Source organism: Pezoporus occidentalis, unplaced genomic scaffold (genome assembly GCF_034315485.1).
Source record: "Pezoporus occidentalis ecotype Australia unplaced genomic scaffold, CSIRO_AGI_Poc_V1 ctg173, whole genome shotgun sequence".
In the NCBI taxonomy this organism is placed as follows: domain Eukaryota; kingdom Metazoa; phylum Chordata; class Aves; order Psittaciformes; family Psittacidae; genus Pezoporus; species Pezoporus occidentalis.
In genome coordinates, this window is record NW_026913565.1 from 407,510 (window position 1) to 425,912 (window position 18,403).

An 18,403-nucleotide genomic window follows, 5' to 3' on the forward strand; every position below is an offset into this window, starting at 1 on the left:
GGGAATTGATACCTACTCAACATCCTTGAGAATTCAGTTGCACAGCGTGTGCCGCACAGAGCTCTTTCAGTTCATGGCAGGCAAAGCCACATGGTTGCTTTCCCTTATTTTTTTTTTTTTTTCTGGAATTAAAAATCCAACACCTTTTAAACATTTATTTGAAAGAGGGAAGACTACAAACCTAGGGGATTTCTCTCCTGGCATTTCTTTTCTGCCCATTCATCTTGTCCTTTTTCTATTTTAACAAGCAGTCAGTGTTTTGGAAGATATTTTTGCTCTCTCCTGAGTTGTGGTGAAGTGCTGTCCCCAGTGACATGTGCCAGCTTCTGTGATTCTCCTCTTTCTACTAAATGCATCTCCCGCAGTGAAAGCAGCCCACACAAAACAGCAAATTAGGGCATGGGTTCATGTGAAAATGAGCATTTCTAAAAGGTGTCAGAATTTGGATGATGTTCAGGTTGGGTTTTCAGCGCTTGCTTGTCATTCTGCTCCAGGGAAAGCTTAACTCTAATACTATTGATCTAAATATGACAATTTTTGCAGTTTCTAAGGGTTCATTGGGTTTTGGGGAGGGGGGGTTGGGGTTTTGGTGGTGTTGTTCTGCAATTTCCAAGTGTTTTTTGTTCTAAAATTATCTTTTATTTTATGATGGAAGATCTCTATTATGTGGCCTGATGAACATGCAAGTGAATATGAAGCTGAGTGGTTGAAAAAACGATGCTTCTCTGAAGAAGCCAGGGCAGAAATGCGAGAAACTTTATTTTTACCAGGTAAGAATTAAACCCACATCTGTCATGCTTGTTTCAAATGCAAGGGGTCTGGGGGTCTGACACTGGCAGTCTCTGTGTGAGGACCAGGCCTACACAATTGGACTGGTTGCAACCACTCTTGGTGCTCAGCGGCAGGCTGCACATGCACAGCAGGAGCCTGTGGTTACTCTTTCCCTCTGCTAACCCCTGAACCTCAGAGGAATTCAATTGGTTGGGTTGTGTTTACTTTCCTAAAAGCCTTTTCTTTCCAGAAAAGTTTAGCAGGTCTCAAAGATGAGCCTTGCAGACCATCAGTGGCCTATGTGACAATGGAAGTGTGTGTGTGCCATCTTAATTATCTAGATTTTTAGTTTTCAGAAAGATCATTTAGGATTGCAAGGGTCTTACAACTGAAATAATGATGAAACAATCCCTTGCCGTGGCCTTCTGTTAAAAAGTAACTATAGCATAGCAGTGCCTAGTACTGAAGTTCAGGTTGTGTTTGCTCTATGTCCCATACTTGTTGCTGTGGTTGACTGTATTTTGGTCATGAAGTGTGTAGTGCAACAGGCAGTGTAACATTTATCCAGTACAAATCCCTCACCCTTTTGAGTGAATAATCATTTCTTTGGCAGCCTTTCAGATTGTGAGCATGAAACGTATGAAAACTTGAGAGATTTCTACTGTTGCTCTTGACAGTGTTCCTGTGAGATCTGCTGCTGCAGAAAGTTATGGATCTGTATTCAGAGTTAAGATGATATCCCTTGAAACAGGATTACTTTAGAAATAAAGAAACTAGAGGCAGACTGATGGTGTGAAACTCAGATCCAAGTATCAGTTTCCTCAAAACTAAAAGGCAAATTCACCCAATTGGTTTATACTCCATTTTTGCATGTGTTTTATTCTAAAAAAGAAAGGAAGGTTTGGTTGGCCGGTTGGTTTGTTTTTTTTTCCCTGAAAGATAAGAAATGGGAAAACGCGTGGCCCTGGGTATCTCCTGCATCTGAGCTTTGCTCGACACTTGAGGGACAGCTGAAGGGTCAATTATCTTCCCCAATTTCTGCAGGTCAAATATTGCTTAACTCCTAGCCCCTGCTCTAAACAAAAGGCAGTTCTTAAGATTCAGCCTTTTATATCTGGCTTAAAACTAACGATGAGTAATGTTTCCATTCATTTTAGTGGATCCTTTTTTCCCCAGTGATACGAAAGTTCATGTCTACTTTAGCTTTGGCAAGAATAAACTACACTATTTGGCATGCTCCCAGAATGAACAGGGGGAAGATGCAGACCTCATTTGGGGAAAACAGACTAAATTTCTTGGGTAGTAAGATTTTTTTATTTGGAAAAATGGAGATGCTGCGGAAGATAGCGAGATGTTTTGTAGCCTTTGAGGGGATCCATGTAAATCAAAAGTTGCTTTAATAAATGCCCAGGCAAATTAGTCTAGCTCTGTGGTTATGTTTATTATTAGCAAAGGTATCAGTAACTGAGGTTTCAGTATTTTAGATATAATACTACTTTTATTCCCCATTATGAAGTCTAAATGGCTCTGATTTGCCTTTGTATGCACATATTTACACAGTGCTTATTCTCAGCATCTAAATGCAGTGTTTGTTTTGGAAGCCAGTTTTTCCCTCTGCCACTGCTCTTCTCCAGTGGAACCGTCCAGGTAAAACATACACCAAAGATCCATGTTATTCTTTGGGCAATGCTTTTGCAAATTCTGTTTTCCATGCTAGATCTGAAGAAATAGGTTTATAAAAGTTACACTAAATAAAGGCCTGTGTTAACTTTGGCTTTGTTTTAGTAGTGTCATTCTGCTCTTCCTCAGAGAAGACCTGGCTCATTGTGATAGTCAGCTTCTCCCAGCTTTTCTCAGAATTCATTTGCAGAAAAGGCTGTGGGTTTGCAGAAATCATGTGGGTTTGTTTGCTGGCTCTTTAAGATATGTTTCTCATCATATATGGGTACATTTAGAATTTGCTTCCTTCTGTCCAGTGGAGTTAGTTACACACTGCAAATTACATGCCTTTAAGTAGCTAATCATATCCCATCAGTATAGTATTACAGACGATATGGAATGCCAGCTCTGCATGCTGGTTCAACAAATATAACAGCAAGCTCGTCAGACTACTGTAGTTAGAAGTTAACCTTCACTGCTGACACTATCACAGCTGTGGAGGCTTATTTCTTTCTTTTCTTTTTTTTTTCACTTTTTTTTTGCTTTTCCTGTTGTTTTTATGATGTTTCTTTCATCATAATTTCTGATTCAAAAAACTAGGTGTCAGGTGTGTGTCAAACCCAAAGAGTAGGTCAGATTTCTACTGCATGTTGGAGGTGACTATAAATAGCTCTATGGCAATATGTTAAGATTCCCGTTTCGAAAACACTGCCAGATCCTATCCATGTGGTATGCAAACTCTGCTATTTGTGTATACCAAGGCTCATTTCAGCCCAGCTTACAAGATACTTCTCAAAAAGCATCAAAAGAGCAATCTTCTACTTCTTCAGCTATGGTGTCTTAACATACTTTTTTTTTCCCTCCTGTTTACTTGTGCCATCCCCAGTGAATGTCACAGGAGTCATTTATCACCTCATGCAGTCTCTCTGTAACTCAGATTTTGTGTGTGGTAGACACACACACCCAGTAAGAGAAAACAAGTACACGAGGTGCTTTCCAGCATTCAGCCTCTCACTGCATAGGGTTGCATTTTCCAAGACACCAGCATCCCAACAATAGGATGTAGAGGGGAAAATATAATATCACAATGATACTTTCTTATTGGGTGGAGGAGAAGAAAGTGCATCAGAGGCAGTCCCTAGTGCTACTTAATCGTAGAATCTTAGAATGGTTTGGGTTGGAAGGGACCTTAAAGCTCATCCAGTTCCAACCTCTTGCCACAGGCAGGGACACCTTCCACTAGACCAGGTTGCACCAAGCCCTGTCCAACCTGGCCTTGAACACTGCCAAGGATGGGGCAGCCCCAGCTTCTCTGGGCAACCTGTGCCAGACCCTCACCACCCTCACAGGGAAGAGCTTCTCCCAATATCTAATCCGAACTTCCCCTGTTTAAGTTTGAACCCATACCCACTTATCCTGTCACTACAGTCCTTGATGAAAAGCCCTTCTCTGGCATCTTTGTAGGCCCCCTTCAGATTCTCAAAGGCTGCTATATTAAGTTTTTAACCTAAAATTAAAGGTTTCAGATGATGCTTGTCCTTTTAAGTGCAGTAATATGATATTGGATGTATATTTGTTTGAATCAGGATGTTAGCAGCGTCGGTGGTGCTTTCAGCCTCTCTACTAGATGATAATTTTAAGAGGAAAAGTTAAAAGTTTGCTTTTTACTAAAAGAGTTTGGTCATTTGAATTTATCCTGTAGCAATAATTAATAAGAGCTACCCCCATGACTTAGGCTGCCACATGCAGAATTCGCAATACAGCAAAAATACACTTGGCCTTCAACAAACATTAAAACACACATTGTAGACAAAATAATTTTAGGTGGAGTTGGAGAATCTATGATGCCTAGACTTTCTTTCCCACCTGACTTCAATATAGAATGTTTTGAGCAGCACTGTCCCAACCTGCACAGTAAATGCTGAATAATTCCAAGGGTTTGTTAATGCATCTGCAGGAACTGGGGTAAGGCTGACTCCTTATTTTGTGCAAGTGGCTTTTTATGACTAGCTTGGTATGCCCAAGAAATGGGATTCTTTTTCTCTCCCACCCCCTAAATTACTATCCCAAAATTGAAAGAGGTGGCGACTCATTAATTCTTTCAAAAGTATTTAATTCTTACCATTTTGAAAAGCACATAGTTCTGGGGGTTTAGTGTTCATGATGCAAATTATCAATAAAACCACAAAGTAGTTCTGAAAGACTTTTATTTTTATCCCTTAGCAATTGTTCACTTACCTTTGTAAACATAAAGATTTATAATTTGGCAACTGCAATTGTGCCGTGCAAGTGAGACCTAAGGCTGTGCAGGCACTAACGGCTCATTCTTATCTTTCAGCTTTCAGCTTTCAAAGAGTATGTTCTTAGATTTCTATTATAGTACAATGGAAACTATGTTAACTGTGGTTACACAGTGGGAAAACCCGTGCTATGCTGCCATGATAAAATAATGAAGAACATGAGTGGGATCAGTTACCACCAGGAAATAGTGGCAAATAGTACAGTCCCTGTTCAGTGCAGCTGCTTGATAGATTTTCAGGCTGAAGGGGTTTTGTGAATAAAAGTGGGAATAAAGTTCCTGTTGTTCAGCATTTGGGAGAGTGACATGCCCTGTGGGCACAGTTTTCCAAGACTTTCATACAGACATTTAAAAAAATATTGTGAAGTGGAAGAACTTAAATATCTTCACATGATTGATAGAATATTTTGGGGGGGTTATGATGTGTGCTTTTATGTCCCTTTTCCGAAGAGTTATGGGCCTGATAATTGTAATTGTTGGCATATAACATTTTTGTCTGGGACTGAGGAGAAGGAAGTCTTTCTTTATAACTACTGCTTATTTTAGTATAGACCTAATACTTGTCTCTCTCCTACTACATTGTACTTACTTCTCTGAGACGGTCTTTTTGACCAGTCAGGAGAAGTCCTCCCCTGGTTTTCATACAAATACAAGGTGTTTAAAAGTAGTTCATGTGTATGTCAGACTGAAGTGTTAGAAATTAGACCTCAAACCTATTGCAGCTAGTATAAGTATTAAAACTGGCACTGGTATATTTGAATTAAGCTGTAAGACCTCCCTGGTTCTAATTATTTTTTCCTCTTTCTGTACATGGAGCTTGTGCCTTTCTAATATTCTGAAAGGTTTATGCAGTGCAGGAAAGACAGTGGTTTGGCTTGTGCTCTAAGTATGCAAGTTTGTTCTTTGATTGGTTTTCATCACTTTCCTTGGAGTGTTTAGTATTAAACAAAGTGTTCACATTCATATCCTTGGCATAAAGCATTTGACCCTGTTGAACATGAAACTCCCATGAATGTGCTAAGGAAATGTGTCATGCTTAAAAAAAGAAGCCAAGAGTAGCTGTAATGGTTTGCCATCGAGACAGAATGATCGTGCAAGATAGGCTTTGCAAAGGTCTGTGATTTATGCAGTACTCTTTCTTGGTTTCATCTATGAGTATGATGGAAAGAAATAGCCACATTAAATTTGCAGGTGATGCCAACCTGAAAATGTGTGAAAGGACCAGGTTACAATTCTAAATTACTTTGTAAAATAGGCAAAATGGTAAAAATATACAAAATGCTTTAATGGGTCAGGTGATCAGTTCATCTAGCCTGACACTCAGCAGCACTGTAGTAGAAGCATGTGAGCCAAGCCACTCTCTGCAGTCCATTTCCTTCATATTTCTTCAGCATCCACAGTCTTTGCATCAGGGTTTCCTGCAGGACACTGCATCTCGGCAGCAGTTCAAGTGCAAGGCAGAGAAATAACCACCTGTGTTGGGTGGGGTTGGTACTTCTCACAGGCTGAATATGGTAGACTGGTTTGGGATCAAGGCAAACATTGCTTTCCACTGAGTCCAAAGAGAAGTCTATTCTGCAGAAGAGATGAAGTAGTCCTCCTGCTCTATCTGATTGAGTAAAGATTCTGTAGCTAGTATGAATTTTGGGCACCATATATCAAGAAAGACTGCAAAGTGCCTATTCAAAAGCACTGTACATGATCAGTGGTCTAGAAACACTGAACAAATCAAGGGGAGTGGGGGGGGAGAGAGGGAGGAGAGAGAAGGAGCCGTTTGTCTTCCATGTGCGTGGTAGATGCATCGCTATACAAACACGTGTGCATATGTAAACAGATTTTCTTAATGCTGGTCAGAATAAGTAAGAATTTGAGCTCAGACAAACTATAAAGAGTTTCCAATTAAAAGGAAGATTGTAAGACATGAAGCGAGGGCATGTTTTTAATAGCAATAACCTTACAAGCTTCACTGGATTCCCCCCCCCCCCCCCCCCCCCCGATACCAGCAGTTGCTGTGTTCCATGCAATTCCCAAGATTAGTAATGCTTGGAGCTGTACATGAGGCATTTTCAGCTTTTGGTGTATTTACCACAGTGTCATTGTAGAGTACTTTGGCAAATGTCAAGGAGGAAAAGTTATTCCTGCTCAGAGACTAAGCTCTTGGCTGCATCAAGATGACACTGAAAGGCTATGAACTTGGAGCCTTTCTGCTCTGAAACATGAGGTAGGCTTTGTAAGCATTTGTGTACCAGCCTGTGCTTTTAGAAAGAACCCAGTCCGCTAAGGACGCTGGCTGCACTTGTCACTAGGAGTTAATTTCTGTGATAGAGCTGGAATTTTGAGGACAGAGTTTCTAGCCTTGCCAGGCAGGATTTAGCTGCATTTATTAGCACTTTCGGACTTTGTTTTCTGAGTTATTTTATTGTGTTTGGGTTGGGTGTTTTGTTTCTTTGTTAATACTAAGTAGCTAAATATTGAACAGAGTCTAAGAAGCCGCTTCGTTTGAACCCCTTCTCAGTTTCAGTAGCTGCTTGAAAAATATCAGTGAACAGTTCAGTTTCCTTGAATTTCTGTATTTCCAACCCAAACCATTCTGTGATTCTATAATTCTACAGAAAGGGCATCCCATATTACGTGAAACATCAAGCAAGCACAGTAGGAAATGGGAATTGGAACAAGAGGACTTTACAGTCCCTCTAATCAGGAAAGTCTGGGGCTCCAGGAGCTGCACTTAAGTCCCAGGTGTGTATGTTTATTTCCCAATGTGGGGAAAAATCTGTTGGTATATTCCTTGAAATACTAATATTGTTCTACTCCTTATTTTATACAAGGAAATTTAGGAAAATATTTAATAGCAAGACAGCAACAAAGACTAGGAAGGAGAAGCTGAAACTTAAATAGTTCCACTAGTTTTCACATGGTTATTTACCTGCACCAACACTGAACCTTTGTCTTTCAAAGGATATTCTTGGCAGCTCACACAGCATACCTGAAGCTTTTTAATTTCATAAATTTTAATAGAGGAAAAGGAAATATTCATATTTTATTTTTTCCCCATCTTTCAATTATGCGAAAGTATGGATATTGAGTTAAACACACTGGAGCAGTGAGTAGCAGGTCACGGGGTGGCCTCAAAAAGGAATTTAATGAGGTGAGATGACATCTCTCCTCATGGATTGTGCTTTTTTCATTTTGTGAACACGTTATGAAATTCAACAGCTTGTCAATCGCACTACAGCTTCTTTGAAACACTGGGTAGGGTATAAAAGATTGTCTATGTGAATAGCTTCTATTTGGGTACGTGCACTGTGTTTCTTGGACAGCCTCGCCCCAGCCTTAGCCAAGGAGGGAGGAATACTGGTGGCTGGAAATTTGCAGACTTTGCAACTGTTGAAAAATATTGTAACAATGTAGTGTCTGGGCTCACTACTTTTGTATGGATGGGATATTTTGTGCTTGCTACCTATATGTGGGGAGAAAGGCACAAAAACCTGGCGCTGTACCTCTCTTTCAGTACAGTAAGTCCTTCAGTCACCAGGTGAAATCCCCCCCAGCTTCCATTCTGGAAGCTGCTTGGTTTATGTAATAGTCTTTATTGGTCCTGTCCATTGAAGGGATATTGGGATAATGAGAGAAATAGGTGTTTTATACATGATGCCATCTCCTTTTTTCATATGCTTATGTTCTCATTTCCAGTATGTAATCTATGTGATTGATGATTGGGCAGGCTGAATGACTGGTAGCTCAAATACCAAGTAAGCTACGTGTGCTTTAAATAAAAGAATTATTCTATGGAACCAATAAAACATTTTCACACTTTGTGAGGAAATCTTAGTACCACTTATTATTAACAACTCCTTGAATAGCAACTGGTATATGCAGTGTGTGTATTGTGCTACAGGCGAGAAAACAAATTACCAATGATGCTTTCTAGCCATGTAGCTTAATAAAAGTTGTATCTTGATCTAAGATCCATTTACACCAGTAAACCTGTACTTGTTTCAGCTTTAATGTATACTAACAGTGCTTACAAATGCAATTCGTAACAATAAAATCAGTATCAAGTCTCTGCAACAGCTTTCAGTTGCACTGGCAACCACTGCACTTGGCTTTAAACCCTGTACTAGTTCAAACTCCCTGTACTATTTTAAAATCCCCATACGTATAACAAGCAAAAGCCCAGGGTGGGTTCAGTGGTCCAGGGACACCATGTGGTATTTCAGGCTGTTCTTTTCTGGAATATTTTGAGCTGTGGAAGAAAATTACTATTAGTTGTAAAGTACCCAATGTGAGCCACAACTGTTGGCTTCCAGTTGTCTGCCACTAGCAGAGACAAATTAAATTGAAGTGTATTAACAACTGGCAGGCTCCAGAAAGTGTCCTGTGGGAAGCTGTGCTTCAGGCTCCATGATTCGTTTCCTGCCTTTCTGCTGTCTATCTACATTACCGACTCCTTGAGTTCTTGGCTTCATGCATCAGAGCTGTTAAAACTTGGGTGATATCTGTTTCAGTGTTGTCCAGCAAAATTGGTGCTGGCAGGATTAGTCTGGGGGAAAAAAAAAAAAAAAAAAGAGGGAAGGAAAAAAAATCTTGATTATTTTAAATATTTTAAATTATTTTGGCCTGTAAATATTGAGGCCAACATAAAGAATCATGGGGTTTAGTTGTTAATGTGTGATTTTGCCTGCAGTTATGAGTGGCTGCAGCACTGCCTCTGATTGAAGAAAATTAATTGGATTTTGCAGGTGTGTCTGAAAATTCTTAAAAATATACTTGATTTGATTTGGAGTATTTAAGCTGATGGTTAACAAAGAAAGAGCTTCTTTCTGCAGTATCCCCATTTGTCCTGCTTCTCCACAGAGACAGTAGGTTTTTTGTTTTTTTCTAAATCTCTTATGTGCTTTGGTATGATGGGAACATGATATAGTTTGTGCACAGTTATGTGTCTAGTAATGGAAAGTCTGAGTTTTGACCTGATGCTCAGCTATACATCAGAAAGCACTAAAACTAAGCCAGTGTAGAAGTTGTGACTTGGCTGCACTACTCATTTGCCTCTGGTCAAGGCTTTTGATCCCTTTTTGTTGTTGTTGAAGCTCTCACAAAATTATTTCTGGCAGATATGAGGTATTACCACCAGCAGCTATGAGACCATGGAAAACCTCAGCCCGAATGGTTAAGGTTTACCAAAGTTATGAGCAGGTGAACCACTCATGGCTGCGGAGGATTCCTCCAGCTCCTCTCTGGGAGGATATCAACAACATGGATCCCACAAGGGAAACTGAAAGCACAGAAAGCTGCTTCACAGAAGCTCTGCCCATAATACAAAAATAGTACATTATTTTCATCTAATGATGTTTCCGGTTTGTTTGATGCACGTTTTTGAGCTGTGTGAGTAAGATGCAGGATGTGGCTATGGAAAGGTGGCAGGGGAAAAATCCAAGATTATCCACTGAGGAAGTCCTGCCTGTCTGCAATCACAGTCTTGGAGAGAACCATTTGTATCTCAGTCATGTAGAGAGCCGTGACCTTCATTCTTCTCTGTACACATCAGTCTTCGGCCCTTAAAATACACTGGCCTTGGATTTCAGATGGGACAACCTTTTGGTAAGAGATAAAAATCAGTTTCAGCAGAAAAAAGGGTTCACATAATTTAAAGCTCTCATAGAAAAGTATTTTAAATCTGAGTCCTTTGTTCTTCGTATCAGTAGAGTACACCAAGATTCTTTTATAGTTCTTGACACTGGTACACTTGCCAACAAAATGAGTGGCTTTCCTCAGGGGGGCTGCTGTTCATGCTCAGCAGTGGAGCTCTGAGAGCTGAGGGGAAAAAAAATCTGAGTAAGTCAACCAGAGTTTGTCACAAACCCTACATGTTATAGCTGTATGGCTGAGGAAAGCTTCATGCAGAGAGGAAAACTTATATACTTGTGTTAAAAAGAATTAAAATAGTAAATCATAAAGCATTTCAATATAAAAAAATAAAACATTCATACGGATCAGAAAACAGGTGATTGAGAAGGGGTGGCACTGGCTGGGGTGGTGGAACATCTTCCGACCATACACCTCATTGCTTTGGAGATAGAGATGCCTGAGCTGGCTCAATATACTTGGCATCAGCAGGTCTGTACAGTGATGACCCCTAACACGATCCTGGTCCACAAGTAAAGTGTAACCTCAGGTAACCAGTGGGGTCCTCAGAGTGAGTCTGACCTCAGCTAAACCCTATGAGTTTAAGTAACCCCAGTGGGGTCTGCAGGGATTGAGTTTGACCTCAAGTAAGCCCTATAACCCCAAGTAACCCCCACAAGCTAATTGTTTGACCTCAAGTAATTCCAGTGGGGTCCTCAGAAGGTGATCTTGACCTCAAGTGACCCCTATGACCTCAAGTAACCCCTAGAGGCTAATTGGTTCACCTCAAGTAATCCCAGTGGGGGGTCCTCACAGATCGAAATGAGTCTGTTCACTGGAGGCATCTGTAGTGTAGCACCGCATCTCCCCTAAGACCACCAGTGGTCTTGGTGTCCTGTCTTCTTCAGGGCCACCCCTCTCTCAGGCCATCCTTGGGCCCACCCCTGCACCTCAGGTTTACCCACATCCTACTTATGCCAGAGCCTCTGTGTATCATGTCATCTGACATCAACACAGTTTGAAACTTCAAAACAACACTCTACTGCAGCGACATTATTAACAGTACACATTGCTGAGGTTTAGCCTTTAATCATCACCATAACAATCAGCCTTTAACACGCTTGTCCTAAATCAGCCATGAGTATAATGCAGCAGAGAGCGCATATGCTGGGTTAGTGGTTATGCCTTGGACTTGGCGCTGGGCTTTGTACAGCTCTTATGGTGCAAGGGACAAAGTACCTCACGAATAATCCCACAGGTTTTTCCTCATCAGCTGCCATCTGCTGTTGTAGATCACAAGAAGCAGAGAGCAGCTGCTGCCTTATCTTGAGACTTTGCTGAAAGGAGGGCTCCAGCAGCACTGTCAGGTGAAGGGCTGCTCTCCTGTTTGACACTGCTTCTACCTGATCCAGCGTCCAAACACCTCTGCCACAGGAGCTGGCAAGGCATTGGCTGGGGAACACGTTGCCTGTGCTGCTCTCCTGGCTGCAGTGTGCACATCCCCTTATCATTTGCCATGAGCTATCTGGAGTCCTGAAAATGAAGAACAGTAAGAGGCAAGTTCTAAGAAGTTCTTCATCTTTTTGTGTCAGTATCTATCTCATCTGGAGAAATGTGAATGTTGCCTGATACAGGAAAGAATGAAGTGAAAGCCATGGGATTTCTGCCCTGGGACAGAAAGGAGGCAGGAAATGAAAACCTATTTTTGGGTAAGCATGAAGAGACTGCCTAGCTCTATGAACATTTAGGCTATTCCTATGGCTCACACTGGAGCTGAGAGTGCCTCCAACACAGGCTAAGACAGCCCACTTTTCATCAGACTCACAGACATGAATTCCTTCTTACCTTTGCAGTCAAGATCATATGAAAGAGCAAAAATCCCAGTCTTGACATCTCCACTTGATGTACAGGGGGTTGTACAAGGGGGTCGTACAAGGGGTTTCTACAAGGGGGTTGTGCAAGAGGGGATAAAGGAATTTTGCCTGTTTAACAGAAAGTATTGTTTGCAAATACCTGTCAAGCTTGCCATGTAGTACCAGGGCAATAAGCTATTGGTAAGGGGGAGAAACAGTCTGATAAGGGGAAGAAACAGACTGATAAGGGGGAGGAACAGTTACTTAGTTCCAGTGAAGACCAGCTTTGTGGTTTGGACTTTGACCAGACTCCTAAAGAGCATGCGTGACTGCTAGAGGTGAAAAGTTCAGGCTCCAGGAAGACTCATTTACTTCATCTTGAAGACCCCTACTCACAAGAGGAAGACTCATTTACTTCATCTTGAGACCCTCGCCCATGACATGGGGGGGCACTGCGCAGGAGAGGATAGGATAAGACATCAATATGCATAGGCGTATTGTGCAACCTTATGAATATCTATAACTTTAGAGAATAAATGTAGAGGGAAACAACACAGGCACGCATGCCTTTGGAGGAGCTATCCCCCATGCGTCTCAGCGCTGAATAAAAGCATACCTACTTTACAACTTTAACGAGTTGTGGAGTCTATCCCTATATCAAAATCTTTCTTGTCATCCATGCAGACTTAGGGACCCAGTTTCAGGTGGTTGACTGCAGGATTGAGGGCATATTCACAAACGCATACAAATCCCATTAACTTCATACTTCAGCTATGTCCTGAGCTGTGATGCTACAATAGCTAAGCACTTGCTTCTCTATTTCTTCCCTTTCAGAGCATCAGTACTGGGGCTCCGACCTGCAACTTCCCAAAATGCCTTTTGAAGAAATCATATACAATGATGAAAGTGCCTACAGGTGGCTGTGCACCTTAAAGAAAGTAGGAATCGTGATACTAACAGGAGCTGCTGCTAGGCAGGGCGAGTTGATTAAACTTGGCCACAGGATTGGGTTTCTGCGTCTCACTTTTTATGGGTGAGTTTGTTTTTTCTAATATCCCTGCTTTGCTGGCTATGTAACCACCTTTAATGTCCTTCACTTCAGCTTGCTGGACCTGTTTTGTGGCTTAAATTAAGAAAAGCTGATTTTTCTTTTTTTTTTCTCTGCATATTACCAAATGTGGTGTCAAGGGTCTGTATGAGAAGACTGTTTTGCTGTGACAGGCAGGGTATATAAAGAACAACAACTATAACTTCTGAGAGAAGGAAAAATGCCTAAAAAGAGATGATGTCAAATAAAAGATAACGACAAGATAGCAGTACTTATCTATACCATGGAACAAAATCAAAAATCCCTTAATCCAGTGCCCTTTTGAAAAAAAGGAAGTTATCTGTACTGAAACTTCTTCTTAGCCTGATTTCAAGTCATGGAAATAGGTAAGACACAGATGATGTTATTGAGCCTCCCATCACAGAGGAGGTGGGCAGGGTACCCATTCCCTGCTTCCAACTGAGTCTGCTCTGGAAAGCCCCAGCCAGTCCCAGCATGCATTTTTAAGACTGCTTTTTACCCAGAAGTAATTGCTCAGCCTGCAGGAGAGCAAGGAGGAACTTGTAAATCATCCTTCTGATGCTAAGAGGTGGTAAACTGAACCTCACTTCCTCAAGAATCTACTACCTGAGTAAAAAAATGACCATGGTAGCTCAGGTCTTGCTGAGCTGAGTCAGTGACCTCCATGTAGCTAAGTGAAGGAGCGGTGTTACTAGCTGACATATTGCCCTGCCTCTCACCCCCAGCTTTTGGGATGATTTTTTACAGTGTATATAAAAAAAAACCTGATTACTTGGATGTGCACTTTGTCCCGAAAAAGAGAAAAAGAAAGTTATAAAAATGGCCAGTAACACTTAAACAAACTAGGTAGAACATTTAAACATAATTGCAATTCCTTGATGCCTGAAGAGCTAGCAGACCCAGAACATTCATGATTTCAGATATGAAAAGGTCCCTTCTCCCCTATAATAGAATAAAAGATGGCAAACTGGATTTACCTCTAGTTCAGAGAATAAGAAAACAAACTATGTTTCCTTATTCACATAACCAGTGTCTCCTCCTTTGTCTGAAACCCAAAAGCCAACAGTTAAACAAACAGAAGTGGGTGAAAAACCTTCACCCTTTGCCAGAAAGACCACATTCCCTCAAGTTAGGAGGAAAGATTTTCTCCCCTTAAAACTCCTGTGTGAAGGCATATATGGGCCCTGCTGCAATATGCGATGCAGGTGAGGGTGGTAAAAGCGCACTGTGGTACCAGGAAAATTACATTAACTCAGTATGTTAATTGTGAGGTGAAGGGGAGGAAGGTGATAAAAAAGGTCCCTTCTCCAAGTTAGGATGCTTGAGTAATCTATAAATGTACCAGGCTAGTTAAGATAATGTATTTTTATTAAGGTGTGGCTTCTTCTTTCTGCTTACTGTGCCAGAAGGAAAAGTCAACTGGGGTTCAATCATGTTAATGATGCTGAAATACATGGGAGCAGAGTCCCCTGCTCAACTCAGAAACCTCATCCAGTGCTACACAACATTTTCTACCACTAAAAGCATTCCTAATGTCAAGCACTTCTGCCTTTGGCAGTCTACTATGGTCTCAATTTAAAACTTGCATCATTATGAAAACACTACTGCTTTCAATTTCTGTTTTGATGTGATCCTAATTACAGATACAAGATGATTCTTAGGGGTAACCAATCCTGACCATATCTGAGGATGTTTCACAGCCTTCCTAAATACCTGAAGGGTGAAACATTTGTCCTGTTTGTACCCAAACAGCTGCACAAGCATTTTGAATTAGGAACAAATATAGCAAACCCCAGATAAGATGAAAAAATGTTGGTTCTTTGTTGAAGCATACCACTAAACGAAAATACTATACATCTCCATAATAGCTCAGGGGAGAGGGGAAAAACCCCCAAAACCTAAATAACAACCAAACCCCCCCATACAGCCCCTTCAACACATACCACAGGTTTGTGCTTGGGTTACAACAAAACCTTTAGTTGTTTGCCTGGGTTTCAGGGATGAGGAACTCAATCTAAAAGAAGTTCCTCAATCCTAAAACTGGAAAAGATCTTTAAATCTTCTAGACTAACTTTCTCGATGTGGCAGCCCACTGTGTTACACCTATTGTCCATCTGCTGAGTGCTGTAACTTGCTTTTCAATAAGGTATTCAAAAGGTTTTGCTATTTAACTCAGCAGCATTGTAAGATTAACACAAAATCTACATTCTGCCTGGTACTCTGCCTCAGCCCTTCATCATCCTCGCTGTTTAAAATGACTGCCAAGTGTCTGTTAGAAGCTGTCTGCAACATCCAGCTTGTGATAACTCTGCTATAAGAGAGACTGAAAAGTCCTTTACTGTATAAATGCACATAAACTGTTAGCACACACTTTCCTAATCTAAGTTCAGCTCCCAAGGCTGTCCTAGGGAGGCTTCAAAATGGGATATTTTCCAATTGAAAAAAAGTTATTCTTGCCCCTCACTGCCTCTTCCCTAGCACAATTATAAATAGGAATGGTTAATAAATACTTCGCTTTGTTTGAAGTCAGCTTGAATGAATGTTTAATCTCTTAATAGATGTTTTCAATAGAAGTAATTTGCCAGGATGAGTTCTGAGTCTTGATATCTATATATACACATATACATTTAAAAGTCTTTATATCCTACAAAGAGCCTCTGTCCGTTAATGTTTCATACAAGGTCAAGGTTGAAATGTGACCTTGGCCTAAACCATTTGAGCAAGTAATGGTTAGGGCTCATTTCACTGTTTAAATCAGCTTTACTCTTGATGTTGATTAAACCTTAATTTTATGTTTCCTTAGCTATTAGGGTTCACAATAAATGAATGATGAAAGGCTGCAAGTCTCCTTGTTTTTCCAAAACCTATTTGCTAGTTCATGTATTTATTAGGCTGCAGAAAGAGGGCTTCAATGTTGTGGAAGTTTTCCAATTACCTGTGAATTCTGTGTTTAAAAGAAAATATACTTAGTAGGAATATTTAGGTTAGTTGAATTCGGGTTTTTTTTCTTTTTTGCTTTTTAAACACAGCTGTAGTTTTGGAAAGTCTTGAAGTCTGGTTTACATCATCCCTATTAAGTCACCATGGTTAGACAGTTGCTAATTATGTTTCCATGTATGATTAGGTTGATTTTGCAATATTAAATTAAAATCTGAAGAGCTTAAGAACAAAGAGAGCCTGACATCTAAAGACCAGTTTTGCAGACTAGTCTGGATTTCAAGTAACAAAAACTGGCTCTGCCACAGGGTGAAGTCAACAAGCTATGTACAGGCCAAGGTCCAGATCTGAAAACAAGAGTGTCTCTGCCGGTGCTAAAGGAAGAGCAGTTATAAAAGGGATAGGATGTGTACAATACAATGCACATATTAGCAGAGCCAAGACTTTTGGGGAAGGAACCAGAACAGTTTTTTTCAGACTACCTTTCTAACTCGCAAGGAGAGAAATTAACTGTACATACAAAGGCAGCCTGCTTTGAAGTTTGGAGCCAGACCTATGAGCTTATTTGGGGCAAGTGTGATATTCTTTACATCTTGGCTTTTGCATCTCCAGTTCAGACATCGTTTAACTGTCTCCAAGATGCACTGCAAGGATGCTTTTGTTAAGACTGTACAAAGGCACACCTATTCAAGCTGCCAGAACTGCACAGCACTATTATCCTGTCAAGGAGATGTACAAGATGAGTTTCATAAATCAATAGATGAGCCTTGACCGAAAGCTTTCTTGAGTCCTTAGAAGGACACTGCCTACCAGTGCCCTTGAGGTCTCCTGGCCTTGGATGAAGTCTATGGGAAACATCTTGCTAGTATCGTCTGCTTGCATGACTCTTTAGACCCTGGGAAAAGAAAGAGGGAGGAAATCCTAAAATACTGGAAAATACAAGCAGGATGGTGCATAAACTTTGTGTTGTTATGTGTAGTGGTTCAAGAAACCATCCATAAAGTATTTTTTAAAAAATAAAAGTCACAAAACTAGCTTCAAATGTTTGAGCACAAATGTGTATGAAGTGGTAACATGCTAAACATATCAGAAATCACTTAGAGAAATGTATTCAAACAGCTTAACAAACCAGTGCTGTTAAATGTGTAATTCATTACATGAAGTCTTGAAAAAGCCTTTAATGGTTTTGCTTTATTTTTGGATATTTGGAGAGGGTAAGTCTTTTATAAGGAAAAAATTGCTTATTTTTTTCACCATGTATAGCTGGAACCCAGCCTAAAAATTTTAGCAAGAAGAAAAGACTTCTTTCTTTTTTCCTGATTTAACCTGTTTCATTTTCAGTTTTAGTTATTATAGTGCCTGGTCTTGGTTTTACATTTCTCACAGTAGCAAAACTCCACTGAGGTTTCAGTCTTAACAGACTTAGAGCAGCATTTTACAGTCCATCTCTTCACCTCTAAAACAGAAATGCATTTCTTACATCCAACTCTGAGGTGGTTTTTACAACTGTAATAAATAATAACTCTAGGTAATTCCCTTGCTGTTCCTCTAGCAGCCAAACACAAGGCTAACCAAAAAGGATAAAAAAAAAAAATAAAAGGATAAATAAAAGGATACATTTGGAATTGGCAAGCTTGCCAAATAAAACATCACCTCAACAGGACCACGAATTTTAAGCTGAAATGTAACAGCCATGAATATAATCCTGACACATGGGAAAACAAAAGACATTTTTCCTGCCTAAATGCCTGTTTGGTACATGCTACCTAAAATGTCATTACTGTAAAAAGTGGAAACACTCTCTGTTTCAGCCATATAACACCACAACGGGTTCCATGATTTAAATTAACCTTTTTCTTTATGTTACAGAGGCACAACTCTGTTAACAAGATCTCCAGCTGTATCACAATTAATTTCTCTAACTTCTCATGCCCTAGACCTTGTGCTCCTGCCCTGTTCTGAAGCTCTCTCCAGGGCTTGGGGTGGCATGAAGGGCTTCTTTTGGGGTGCAGCACCCCCACTGAAATAGCTGAAACATCTGCACCTCTCAAAGTGTTTCAGCTGCAAGAGGAGAACATGGGTCCCGAAATCTGAATCTCTTATGAATGAGACTTAGATTTTTAATAACATGCAAGACCAGATGACTCACATGTGACTCAAGTTTCTAGCGCAGTGGTGCTGCAAGGCTAA

At 40.5% G+C, this 18,403-nt stretch overlaps 1 protein-coding gene and 1 long non-coding RNA gene across 2 annotated transcripts in view; one reads left to right on the top strand and one right to left on the bottom strand.

The window, feature by feature from the left end:
• BBOX1 (gamma-butyrobetaine hydroxylase 1) overlaps nucleotides 1-18,403 on the top strand; it is a 29,275-nt gene that overhangs the window by 1,506 nt on the left and 9,366 nt on the right. Inside the window, exons 2-3 of the mRNA XM_062614219.1 lie at nucleotides 656-770; nucleotides 13,042-13,240. Coding sequence (XP_062470203.1) covers nucleotides 656-770; nucleotides 13,042-13,240 — 314 coding nt within the window. The remainder of the gene's footprint in view (nucleotides 1-655; nucleotides 771-13,041; nucleotides 13,241-18,403) is intronic.
• Nucleotides 17,455-18,403, bottom strand: part of LOC134161423 (uncharacterized) — a 29,596-nt gene continuing 28,647 nt past the window's right edge. Inside the window, exon 2 of the long non-coding RNA XR_009963969.1 lies at nucleotides 17,455-17,667. This is a non-coding gene — a long non-coding RNA (uncharacterized LOC134161423). The remainder of the gene's footprint in view (nucleotides 17,668-18,403) is intronic.